This window comes from Clinocottus analis, unplaced genomic scaffold, assembly GCF_023055335.1.
Source record: "Clinocottus analis isolate CAN_PGR_092001 unplaced genomic scaffold, fCliAna1.0.p SCAF_5, whole genome shotgun sequence".
Classification (NCBI taxonomy): Eukaryota; Metazoa; Chordata; class Actinopteri; order Perciformes; family Cottidae; genus Clinocottus; species Clinocottus analis.
In genome coordinates, this window is record NW_027176207.1 from 678,059 (window position 1) to 691,742 (window position 13,684).

At 46.1% G+C, this 13,684-nt stretch overlaps 1 protein-coding gene across 3 annotated transcripts in view; it reads right to left on the bottom strand.

Moving 5' to 3' along the window:
- gabrb4 (gamma-aminobutyric acid type A receptor subunit beta4) overlaps positions 1 to 10,835 on the bottom strand; it is a 52,702-nt gene extending 41,867 nt beyond the window's left edge. For 2 of the 3 annotated variants that reach the window (XM_068599890.1, XM_068599888.1), the window contains exons 1-2: positions 9,284 to 10,835; positions 7,288 to 7,382 (exon numbers count right to left, since the gene is read on the bottom strand). In XM_068599890.1, the coding sequence (XP_068455991.1) occupies positions 7,288 to 7,382; positions 9,284 to 9,366 (178 nt within the window). In that variant the 5' untranslated portion in view covers positions 9,367 to 10,835. The remainder of the gene's footprint in view (positions 1 to 7,287; positions 7,383 to 9,283) is intronic. The other variant, XM_068599889.1, reaches the window with a different exon arrangement.
- Between the last annotated feature and the right edge of the window lie 2,849 nt (positions 10,836 to 13,684).

The window sequence follows — 13,684 nt, forward strand, 5'->3', positions numbered from 1 at the left end:
GCTGCTTCCTGTCACGCCTCCAACACACTGGATGTCACGCGTGTTGTCATTTTATTTTAAATATGGAGATCAATGCTCTGCAGGGCTCCAGCTCCTCGTGCATCAGCACCAGCGACAGAAGCCGGACCCGTCCACGACCCGGAGTGCAGAGTAATAACCTCTCACTCGATCGCATGCAGACATGATGAGACACACACGTGACCACACACATGACCGCACGCCAACCTGCACAAACACACGACCAGGTGATCGTGTTCCCGCTCAGCTGAAAGATGAGTCGACTGAACAACGAGCACATCAGGAGCCGTTCCGTGAGCAGGAAGACCATCAGTGTGTCACTCGTGGAAGAAAACATGTCCAACTTTAGTCTGGAAACAACTTGAGTTCATGTGAACTCTGAGTTCACATCACGACGCTGCAGAGCTGCAGAACTATCAGACAGGAACAAACATGCGTTATATATATATATATATATATATATATATATATATATATATATATATATATATATATATATATATATATATACATACATACATATACATATACATTAAAAACAGGATGAATTGACTACTTCAAGGTAACACGTATTTGTAAACGCAACGAGAGACTGGTGAATAATTAAATGGGCCTCTTATGAAACTGATTTAGCTGGGTCATGTATTTCATTACTCTACTTCATAAATGGATTCAGTTGCATTTTATGGGACGTTTATGAAGACCACTTCATCAGAGCATCATGTACGTATGTGTGGAGGCCATGGAGCATGGAGCATGGAGCATGGAGCATGGAGCATGGAGCATGGACCATGGAGCATGGACCATGGAGCATGGACCATGGAGCATGGACCATGGAGCATGGACCATGGAGCATGGACCATGGAGCATGGACCATGGACCATGCTCCATGCTCCATGCTTCATGGACCATGCTTCATGCTTCATGGTCCATGCTTCATGCTTCAGACAAAGCGGGCGTGACTTTCAGGGTGTGTCTGCGTCCCGGCGGCGTGTTGTCCAGGAGAAGTCGGTTCTGTTGTCATCAACAGATGAAGCGACACGCTGGTCTCTTGAATGCATTTGTGTTTGTGTGTATTTATTTTATAGATAAGCAGTTATTATGATGTTGCAATGCATTTGTATATTTGTGTGATCATCGTGGTGAATCACATATTAGTCCACATGATGAAGTGATGTGAGACAGACCTGCAGCTTCATGCAGCTCACTTTCAGTTTAAATGCATATACATGTTAGTGAATAATTAGACAAGGCAGTAAATGAATGCAGCGCTCTGACAAAAGCAGGAACATCGAAGTGTTTCAGGACTTCAGCTTCTCGTCATTCTCATTAGACTCTTATTGGTCTTATTTTACATGTATTATGATAGGTTTATGGTCATTATGATCATTTTGGGTTGCTTGTGTTTGAAAGGACGGGACGTCAACTTGACAACTTTCTCTATTTAAAGACTTTTGTCTCGTTACTTTCATTGAGAGAGAGATGGAAACAGTTTTGGTTTGGATCATTTTTCAGCTTTTACCCGTCCTCGTTTTTAAAATCCTTCATTTTAAATTGCTTCCTAAAATATATCATGACAGATAAGTCTGAATGAAACTATATGGATATTGTCCTTTTATCCTGTTATTATTATTATTATTATTATTATTATTATTATTATTATTATTATTATTATTATCAAAAACCACAACAATAAAAAACAGACTGTATCACCGTAAGACACAAACCGAGATGTTTCAGTGCAACTTACAGACGACTGGAGAGACACAAGAAGAGATGAAGGTTTGAACAGCTCAAGCGACTCTCTTTGGTCTGAGAAGTCCAGAAAACAAGAGAAGCTGCTCTGGTCTTTGTCTCCTGAAGGCCTCCTTCACTGTGTGACCTGACCGCTCTGCTCAGCAGGTGTTGTGGTGCGGCCATGACTTTACTTTCAGCGAGCATCAGGAACAAGATGCTTGATCATCGAACGCGAGACAGGAGATGCTAGAACATTGGTTGATGGGCTTTAGCTCCTCGTCAGCGTGGAGCCGCTCCACAGACGAGAGGAACCCAAATGGTCCTCATGGGTCTCCTCACAGGAGCTACAACCGCTCTGCTCCTCCCAATGGCTGCATCTGTTCTACACTGCAGGACAACGGCACCGGGTCAGCTCCTCTAACTGCTGCAGGGAAAACCATCACCAGGGCGACGTCACCATGAGAGCCAGCAGTCTGCTCACCTGGTGGTGCTTTCACCTGGTGGTGCTTTCATGGTGGTGCTTTCACCTGGTGGTTCTCTCACCTGGTGGTGCTTTCACCTGGTGGTGCTTTCACCTGGTGGTGCTTTCACCTGGTGGTGCTTTCACCTGGTGGTTCTTTCACCTGGTGGTGCTTTCACCTGGTGGTGCTTTCACCTGGTGGTTCTTTCACCTTGTGGTGCTTTCACCTGGTGGTTCTCTCACCTGGTGGTTCTCTCACCTGGTGGTTCTCTCACCTGGTGGTGCTCTCACCTGGTGGTGCTTTCACATGGTGGTGCTTTCACCTGGTGGTGCTTTCACCTGGTGGTGATTTCACCTTGTGGTGCTTTCACCTGGTGGTTCTCTCACCTGGTGGTTCTTTCACCTTGTGGTGCTTTCACCTGGTGGTGCTTTCACCTGGTGGTGCTTTCACCTGGTGGTTTTCTCACCTGGTGGTTTTCTCACCTGGTGGTTTTCTCACCTGGTGGTTCTCTCACCTGGTGGTTTTCTCACCTGGTGGTGCTTTCACCTGGTGGTGCTTTCACCTGGTGGTTCTCTCACCTGGTGGTGATTTCACCTGGTGGTTCTCTCACCTGGCGGTGCTTTCACCTGGTGGTTCTTTCACCTGGCGGTGCTTTCACCTGGTGGTTTTCTCACCTGGCGGTGCTTTCACCTGGTGGTGATTTCACCTGGTGGTGCTTTCACACCTGGTGGTGCTCTCACCTGGTGGTTCTCTCACCTGGTGGTTTTCACACCTGGTGGTTCTCTCACCTGGTGGTTTTCACACCTGGTGGTTCTCTCACCTGGTGGTTCTCTCACCTGGTGGTTCTCTCACCTGGTGGTTTTCACACCTGGTGGTTCTCTCACCTGGTGGTTTTCTCACCTGGTGGTTCTCTCACCTGGCGGTGCTTGTGAAGGACATTAATGAGGATTCTCTGGTTGGAGGTGACATGAGCAGACAGTTGGTTCTTCATGTCACACGTTGGGTCTCTTCTACATGAATCCTTGTGCTTTTAACATCGTTCATGTTTTCTTTCAGGTGGGATCCTGCTGCACCTGCTTCTGTACTTCCTGTCTTCTCATGTCAGCAACACAACACTCAACACAACCCTCCATCAAGTGGCTGAACGGCCACATTACAGACGTGAAGCGCTGCTGTTGGACGGCTGTGACCTTTGAACCTGCTCGGCTTCAGCTCCTCCTGCTCCACCCAGAAGAAAAGAGCTTTTTTACACCTTTCCATGCATTTGCTGGATGGAGTTACAGCTGCAGTACGAGAGACATGCGGGTGTGATGAAGTATAACCAGAAGAAGTGTTCATGCTTATTTCATTAGGGTTGAATATTAAAAAGAGATAAACAGCACGACGGTGGCACTTTCCATAATATCTAATATTATAAAAACACTTACTCTGACCCCATAAAGCATTTTAAAATGACTTATATGGTCAAGTATCATAACGCTCACTAGTCCCTCACTGTAATTTCATTAGCAATGATAATAGTGTATTAAAATTCCTATTACTGTCATACTTTATAATATTGTATAATGTATTATCAGCACTGTTATAACATGCTTTATTTCCTTACTATTACACAATTAGAGTACCTGATAATGACATTACAGAGAGGGAGGAGAGAACAAACCACTCATTTATATTACAGTATTGGATTAAGCCGTAATAATATATAATATAAATATATAATATAGTTAATATATAATATAAACATATAATATAATACATTCTTGTATGAATCAATTTGTACCAGAAAAAAATAAAAGTTGCTCAATACTAAAAAAAAAAAAGATCCTTTCTTTCTTTTGTCTCTGCTGAATATGAATATTCATGAAGTACTTCAACATTGAGGTGGCATGAGGTTCTGGTCGTTATTCTTTATGTTAAGACGTTTCAGACGAGAGAAAATAACCCAAACGAGTAGAAAACAACGCGTCCGTCAGGGGAAGTCACAAGGACACGTGTTTCTCTGCAAATTAAATCATATTAATAACTATCTGCAGGTTCCTGGTTGAAGGGCAGCAGCCGTTTGGTTTGCGTCTCCGGTCCAGAGTCCAGTTTGTGTCTCAGGTGCAGACGGCCGGCACCTCTGGGTGCTGCAGGCGAGCCTCAGCGCGTCTCACACACGCTCATAACAAACTCTTTCTGAGCAGATTCTTCCATCTCTTCATGTCACGCGTGTTTCTGGCGGTGAGCAGCTCGGTCCAGTGAGTCCGGTCTGCTCAGAGCTCAGAGCCGCTGAGCGAGGAGAGCTGGAGGGCGGCGGCGGCGCGTCACCACACAAGTCGCTGACTGATGCTGGAAACATGAAGACGTGATGGAGTCCAGCTCCGCGGCCGGAGGCTGCAGCAGTTCCTCTCCGCTCGCTCTGAAACTATCTCTCCCACTGCAACACATGCACGGGCTGCGAGACGTCCAGTGCAGGAGCCAACGGCACCGGAGCCAACGGCACCGGAGCCAACGGCACCGGAGCCAACGGCACCGGAGCCAACGGCGAGGAGGACATGACTGTGGAATCACTGAAGTCAGGACATCTCTAAAAACATCTACAACCTGCTGATAAAGAAGTATAATGCCAACAATTATGAAACATAAACTAACCCTAATACTTCCTCTGTCTTTATCTCACAGTTATGGAAGCGATGCAACGTGATGATGTCGTTATTGATCCATTACTTCTCTGTTTCAAATCAAACGTAAGCAACCAAATAATTGCACATCAGTGAAATAATACAATATTGATAATTATTGTACACAGACATATGGCTGTATATGCACCTTTACCCAATCTTCTGATCATAGTAAATGCATAGTTTCATAAGTCACAAGATGTGCATTTTGATTGATGTGTAAGTTTCATTCCCAGATCTGTTTTTAGTCATATTCATCACCAGAAAGCGAGATAGAAACTGTGAACACATGGTGGTCACATTGTGTCACGTTGTCTGCTCTGATAGGTCACACCTGCTGGACGCCTCCTCTGCTTCATCCTCACCAGGTGACCGACCAGCTGCTGCCGAGCGCTAAAGATACTGAGGATGATGTTTAATCTCCATAAATTAGATTGTTTATGTCAAATACAACAACAACAACAACAATAATAATAATAATAATAATAATAATAATAATAATAATAATAATAATAATAAGAGGTCAATTTCTAATTTCTTTTTTAATCTATTTGAAATATATAAAATATTCTAAATGGAAACATGATTTTTAGCTCCACAGAAAACCTGCCAGACTGAATTTAACATGTGAAGCTCTTGAGGCGACGAGCATCATCGTGTATCACGTGATCGTTTTATGATTTGTTTAATCAGTCCAGCTTTTGTACACATAGCTTAACAAATGCTAACAGCGTAGCGTAGCATAATCACGTGTGTTGCAGGTGAGTGATGCAACATTTCCTCTGTACCATTCATTCAAAAAGAAAAGTGAAATGTCTCGTGTTATTTCTGAATATGATTTTAAGTTATTGTAACTGAACGGAGGTCCGTCATCAAGTTTAAAAGCAGTTTTTTTTCAGCATGTTGAAATGTTTTCGTGGAGCAAACTCAAGCAGCGACAGACTCTCACTGAGCATCGCACCCCGTCAACCTGCCTGGAAGCATAAAGCCCTCTTATGTATTTTAGGGTTTTTTAAGTAGCAATCATCTTTTCTGAACACAAAGTCCTGGATCACGTGTTCAGCAGGAACCAAAAAGCTGCTGCTGAAATGATTACAATCACGTTCTGTATTCAATTAGAGGCATCAGCGCGGCTGTCAGTCACAGAGTTATGACGTCTCCACGAGCCTCCACAGACCAGCTGCCGTCAGGAGACGAGAGCAGGAAGCAGGACGCAGGACGCAGGACGCAGGACGCAGGACGCAGGACGCAGGACGCAGGACGCAGGACGCGTCCTCCTGATGTTGATGCTACACAACGTACAAGCAGCAAACTCCATTTGGGAAAATGAATTTTCTGTAAACCTTTAATTGCAGATGTCAGTCGCCCATTGTGCTCATACATCATTAGCCATTAGGCTAGTACGCTAAAGAATAAATCTACTTTTTATGTTGCTTAACATCTATTGTGGCTGAATCGTTTCAGCAAAACAATCATCCCCGATGACAAACACTAACGAGTCGTCCCCCACGCCTTCAAATCCTCAGAATAATTTATGATTCATTATTCTAAAGAGTGGATGTAAAAAGATGCACAATTTCCAATAAAAGTTAATGGAGCAAAGGTTCTTTCCTGATGAGCAGATCAGACGCTGAGGAACACAACGTGCACTACAAAGACCACACGGAGGACTGGAAGCAGACACAAGTATCACAGATCAATATGTTCAGCATCCCTGCTCTTATCAGAGGACAACACAGTGCTGAGTGCTCTCCTCCATGTGCTCTCCTCCATGTGATCTCCTCCAGGTGATCTCCTCCATGTGATCTCCTCCATGTGATCTCCTCCATGTGCTCTCCTCCATGTGCTCTCCTCCATGTGATCTCCTCCAGGTGATCTCCTCCATGTGATCTCCTCCATGTGATCTCCTCCATGTGCTCTCCTCCATGTGCTCTCCTCCATGTGATCTCCTCCATGTGCTCTCCTCCATGTGCTCTCCTCCATGTGATCTCCTCCATGTGATCTCCTCCATGTGCTCTCCTCCATGTGATCTCCTCCATGTGATCTCCTCCATGTGCTCTCCTCCATGTGATCTCCTCCATGTGCTCTCCTCCATGTGATCTCCTCCATGTGCTCTCCTCCAGGTGATCTCCTCCATGTGCTCTCCTCCATGTGCTCTCCTCCAGGAGCAGCCATCTTCCAGAAGCCAAGACATGCAGAGTAACCGCGCGAGAAGTCGCATCAAAACCGGCCCCTATAGTTCGCCACAGGCCAACTCTTCCACAGATTTCCGAGGGATGACTCGTGAGCAGTGTTGTGCACAAACACCCTTACGTATGCACACACACACACACACACACACCCTGATGTGCACACACACACACCCTCAACAGCAGAGACCCCAAAAAGGACGGAGCTGCAACACTTACCTCCAAAATCGGGCCGTAAACGGATGTCATATCCCTTCAGCAGCTTGTCCACGGTGGCCTTGGCCACAGACATTCCGGTGCTTCCCGGGGAAGAGCTGAGGAGAGAAGCCACAAGCGTAAGAGACTGAAGACTGGTGCTTTGGTCAGAGATCTTTTGGTTTCTCTCCAGCGCACCAACTGTAGGATACATGATGTGCAGCCGCTCTCTGTTCTCAACAGGAACGCCGTGAACGCCTCGCGGGAGGAGGAAGCCGCACGCCAACGCGCTGAGGACCGAGGATGCATGAAACACAAGCATGCGTCCACCAAGCCCCTTTTCCTCAAAATTGAGCTCTTTTTTGTCACATTTCATCTATTTGATCCTCAATTTCAGTCAACTTCAGTTTAAATCTTTCACTCTGGGCTGTAACCAGAAGAATAAACATTCACCGTGATAATGCAAATATGTTCAGCTCGTGAATGTCTTTTTTTCTCGGGCTCGTTACCGTTAATTGTCAGGCAGATATAGATGTAGCTGCTGGCTGCTGTGTTGTCATGGGGAAGGTTAAACAATGTGCCTTGAGTATGCATTGCAGCCCCACCTGCAGAGCATTCATCTAATCAGTGTAAGGGCTGTGATGTAATACACCTGTCAAGCTTTTTATTGATGTGGCATTAAAAGAAGTGGCATTAAAAGTAACAATGTTAAAGTTGTTTTTTCCACTCGGGTAACAAGCGGTGGCCATGCCGTCTTATTGGTGTGTATTCAAACACACGTCAGAGGCTGGTGGGTCTGAGGCTGGAGGCCTCCGGCCCCAGGAGGCGTTACAAGAGTCTGACTGACACTTATAACATTGGTGCCATGACCTGCATCACCTGACCGAGACCGGCTCTCCAGCTGAGGTTCCTTGTTACGGGGAAGGTGTGTGATGAGTGTGTGTGTGTGGAGGAGGAGGAGGAGGAGGGGGTTAAAATTGCTCCCCTGATAGGAGCACTAGCCCTGGGCTCAGGCAGGGAAGCTCTGTTCAATTAGCTCATAGGTAGAGCAGCTGTTCATCAAGCTGGCGGTTACAGGACTGGTGGGTTTGACGCCTGAAAGCATCGTTCTGAGAAGACGAACGACACCTGAAACACATGCGAGAGCACGGCCCTCTCTTCGGAGAGGCCGGGTTATTGCGACGGGATCAGAACGTCGACCCAGTTCTCTCTGAGCACCTGAACCTCACGAGAGGCTGCAGGTTACTGCAGGAGAGGAAGAGCAGAGGGATGTGCACCAATGTCTTTACCAACACATCTACACACAGACTCATCTGGAGACTGTTCATGTTCTGCAAGGCCTGTGCAGTAATGCATACTGTAGGCTAAACTACAAGCCTGTACATATATATATATATATATATATATATATATATATATATATATATATATATATATATATATATATATATATATATTCGTTAAATCGACACCTTGTCCTGTCTCCAGAACAACAGCTTGAGGGATTATTTGGGATCTGTTTCAGTCAGTAGATGCAGCCACGTTGATGACGTGAACGGGATTCACGTTGTTATGAATACAACAAGTCTGCTGTCCCACAGCACGGAGACACGCATCTGCTGCTCTTACTCTGGAGTAATCAATCGACCGTCAGCTGATTGATCCATCAGCTGATCATCAGCATCTCTCGTGGCGCTGTGGCGCTGTCTCTCCAGGCGGCGTCATGCTGAGAGTCGTCCTCTCCAGCACACACATGTATTTCCCCATTTTCATATCGGGAGTGGGTTACGTTTCACAATAGGCTTGATACCGCGTGCACGCGCATGTTTTTACGCTCGCGCGCGCCACAGCGCCGTCTAATAGAGCATATTTCGGCAGTAATGCCTCTAATAAGTAGGCCTGGGTGCTCCGTTTGGGAGGTTTGCCACATGTCAGCCTTTCATTGACCGGCGACCCGTCTGCCGGTGCGACCGCGGAGGATTTGTGTTGTTGTTGGTTCCAATGAGCGACGTGTTCTTACCTTTGAACAAAGCAGAAGAAGAAGGACAAAGCCGCCAGAGCAGAGCAAATTCCACATAATTTATCTTCTTGACGACCCAACATCTCCACAAATCCTTAGAGATAGTTTCTATAATCCAACCAGTCCAGTGGTCCTCCAGGAAATGCACAAAGTAAAAAAAAGGGCAATTAAAAAAAAAATTGCCTTTTAAAAATGCCGAAGAAACTAACCTACATGTACGCATGCGATGTGTTCATTGTTCCAGCTTCTCGGGTTGTTGCTTCTTTCTTCTTCTTTTAAATCTCCTAATTGGCCCCCGCTGTTTTCCCGGCTATGGAAATCCGTGCAGGTCACAAAGCCCCTCGACCAACACCAGAAGATCAGACATCTTGCTCAAAAAACAGCATACACAATACTTTTGAAAGTGATGACAAGTACTCTTCCCCTTAAAAAAACAAACACTGGCATGAATGACTGAGCAGCAGCCTCCTGGTGATCAAATCGGTGGATGAAATTTCCCAGTCCAAATCTGCAGGAGAGGCATGGTTCCAGCGACGCTCCAGACGAGTCCACAGCGCGATGTTGTTAAGAGAGATTTCTTTCAGCTGGAAAGGCTGGTCGGCTGAAGGGGAGCGGTGGGCTTAACAAAAAGAAAAATGAAATCTTCATTCCGTTTTTCTTCTTCTCCCCCCCCACCCCCCACCCCCCTGTCGCCGCTGCTGCTGCTGATGTAGATCAGCGCAAAGTCACTGAGGGGAAAATGCACATAGAAAAAGCAGTGGGTAATATCTGATGCAGACGTCAGAGCGGCTGTATCACTCCTCTGGTGGGAAAAAACACAACAAATTAGACGCCGAGAAATCGGGATGTTCCCTTAAAGCACAATGCGTGATGCGCGGGGTCGGAGCCCAACGACACACAACCTGCTTAAAAAAAGTCCACTTGCCTCCGCTGTCCAACGCTGAATGGCGTTTCAACACGTTAGTGTCCGCGCGCGTCTCCTCCGAACGCTGACAGCACACACACACACACACTCACTCACACACACACACATGCAACAGCCCGAAGACTCCGAGGACAGCTCCACTGCTGCCGCTGCCTCCCAGTTCTTAGTGGAAATTAAAATGATGTCCTAGCGTACTGGAGGGGGAGCGGAGGGGGGGTGAGGGTGCGTGCGTGCGTGCGTGTGTGCGTGTGTGTGTGTGTGTGTGTGTGTGTGTGTGTGTGTGTGTGTGTGTGTGTGTGTGTGTGAGAGAGAGGGAGGAGGGGGGGGACACCTAAGGTGAATTCCTTAGCGACAGTGTGTCCATGCGCTGCATCGCCGCTTCTCTCTGAGCTCCATCAGGATGCTGCGCGCGCGTGCCGCTGCGCTCTCGTGCATTTCTTCCACTTTGCCACAATTCTTCTTTTTTTTGGAACACGCGTACAGAGAGACACGCACGCACGTACACGCACCCATACATAAAAAAAGCACGCGCAATGTATCGATATCTATATTTTAGAGCGTCTCTTCCTTCAGCTCCTCGTGGACCGCGCAGGACTCGCGCTGTGTATGTGAAGCATGCGCGCACGTCCTTACTGGGAGCCGCTGACGCGCACGCCACAATTGAAGAATCCCACGAGCTCGTGTTTTATAGGAGGAGGTTTTCTTCAGGGATCTCTGTGCTGTCCAGTTGCTAAGCAACCCAGCCAGCGCCGATGCAGTTGTGGTGATTCGAGGCTCTGCGCAAAGGCGCAAAGACGCGTTTAAAGGCGCAAACACGCGTTTAAAGGCGCAAAGGCGCGTTTAAAGGCGCAAAGACGCGTTTAAAGGCTCAAAGGCGCGTTTAAAGGCGCAAAGACGCGTTTAAAGGCGCAAAGACGCGTTTAAAGGCGCAGAGACGCGTTTAAAGGCGCAAAGACGCGTTTAAAGGCGCAAAGACGCGTTTAAAGGCGCAAAGACGCGTTTAAAGGCTCAAAGGCGCGTTTAAAGGCGCAAAGACGCGTTTAAAGGCGCAGAGACGCGTTTAAAGGCGCAAAGACGCGTTTAAAGGCGCAAAGACGCGTTTAAAGGCTCAAAGGCGCGTTTAAAGGCGCAAAGACGCGTTTAAAGGCTCAAAGACGCGTTTAAAGGCGCAAAGACGCGTTTAAAGGCTCAAAGACGCGTTTAAAGGCGCGTTTAAAAGCGTGTTTAAAGGCGCAGAGCATACATACAATACATGTAAATGAAATGTGGCTGTTTGGGATATCACACTCACACGTGTGCTTCATCATGACGATGCTTCATCACCATCATCATCATCACCATCATCATCATCACCTTGAGGAATCAATCAGTCCAGACTTGGTTATTTCTTTTGGAGCACGCTGATACTCAACAGGTATTTGGTGCTTTTACCTGCTGTCATTCATGTTATTGCACCGCCCACAGGTGACGTCACAGCACCCACACGTGGGTTATGAACTGGCAAAGAAGGCTTTACTGTTCCTGATAATGGACCATAATGATTTTTATAACTTATTGGGTCAGTATAAAATAAAAAATGAAAAAAAAGCTTAAAATAATTCTGCTTTAGTATTTTGGCTCTTCATCATCGGACGAGGCCTTTGACCCTCAACCCCTCAGTCTGACATCATGGACATTTTCAAAAAGAAATGGCCTTGCAGCAATTATAGAGTGCATCAAAAGGGCAACACTGACCGTGACCTGGCACCCAAGGGTGATCCATTAACATAACATGAGCTGCAAGACACACACTGGCTTTCAGAGTTCACGGCTTGTTGCATCAGGAGAGAAGAGGCTCCGAGCTTTCACAGGCTGATGGGAAGTTCTTGGAAAGGTTCACATCCCGTCCGTACTTACAGGAGAGAAAACCAACAAAGTGCTTTTCCTGCCTGAACTCTGACGTCATGTGTTTCCATCAACGTGCCGCAGAGATGTGAGATGTGGGTGAAAACATTGTAAAGATTATCTAGTGGACTTCAAGCTCACTTAAGCTCCTAAAGACTTTTTGTGCAGATTAGTTTGTATCTTATAATAATATGTGTTGTCTGCTGTGCTCTTCACTTCTTGAGGTGCTTTTCTCTTCAGCCTTCAGAGAGAGCGTCATATTAATGTTTCAGTGTCTTCAACCACTTAGGAAATCATTTGAAGCAGAAACTTTAGAATCTGCAATACTGAACTTATAATTGAAAAAGCAGAAAAGGATGTTTTATTGTTTTATTGTTCTTCCCTTTGTTATTGGGAGGTGATCTGAATCTCCTGGGAGAGCAGGGGAGGGTCATGTCGTCCTTTTCTCAGGGATTTACTCTAAAAACTAATTCATTAGCATAAAAACATACTTTTTGAGCTCAGTCGTGAAGGTGATTTTTATGTTTTATAGTCCGACCGATCATGACGTGTTTATCTTGAGGTTAGTGGACTGAACATTGTGCCTCTCAGCAGTGAGTATTCTTTTCACCAGCCGCCGCCTTCACTTATTATTATTCTTCAAGTAATAATATAATTATTAAAGCATCATATTGTCTAACCTATAAAATACCGCATGAGTGTCGTGGTGAAGCCTCTTGGCAGCTCTGCAGCCGGTCACTCATTCAGGGAACAGAATAACATTTATTCAGCCGCTAGCAGGACATTCATGATGTTCATCATGTGGGCGAGCGATAATTCCTCATGTGTGATTTGGGATGAGCAAAAAAATGAGCATTAACATTTTAATGGTAAAATTAGGTTTGAGTTTAGAGGGGAGGATCAGAGAAATATTAATAACCCTTGTTTTTGAAGAAGAAAAACACCCTCCAATGCTTTGCATGCGGTCCCGATGGAGAGCGTCCTGTCTGTGTGTAACCTCGTGAGCACAGAGGTTCAGGGCGCTTTCACCTTTCAGTCCGTGGTGGATACTTAACCAGCAACACGTTGGTTTCAAAATGGGATTCAGTGATTTAAATGCAAATTATTCACCAGGCAATTTGAGAATAAACTAGCTTGACATACTCTGTTTTTTGAATCAGTGTATTCATGCATAGGTGCCAAGGCAACAGGGTGCTGAATAATTGCTGAAGAAGCAGACTTTGTATGTTTTCTTTGTAGACAGTCCATCCCCCACAGGTTGAGTTGGAGGGAGCAGAGAGCAGGATGGAGGCAGAACCTCCAGGCGCCAGGCTTCAGCGTCTGGGCATGCTCAGTCCGTGCCTTTACAGTCGCTCTCATTCGTCCTCCCGTTCGCAGCATTCCCTGATTACTGCAATTACCTTTAATTGGCATCTATGACAAGGAGACCCCGGCCCCTGGGATGTGCCATGCTCTTTTTTTGCTCCATTCATATGTTGCATAACACACGTGAGTTACTGGGTCACCCATGCTCCTACGATATAAATAGTAGCACATGGTTAATGCATTGCTGCCTTCCAGTCACTCCCTGTTCCTCTCGCCGTTCATATCTG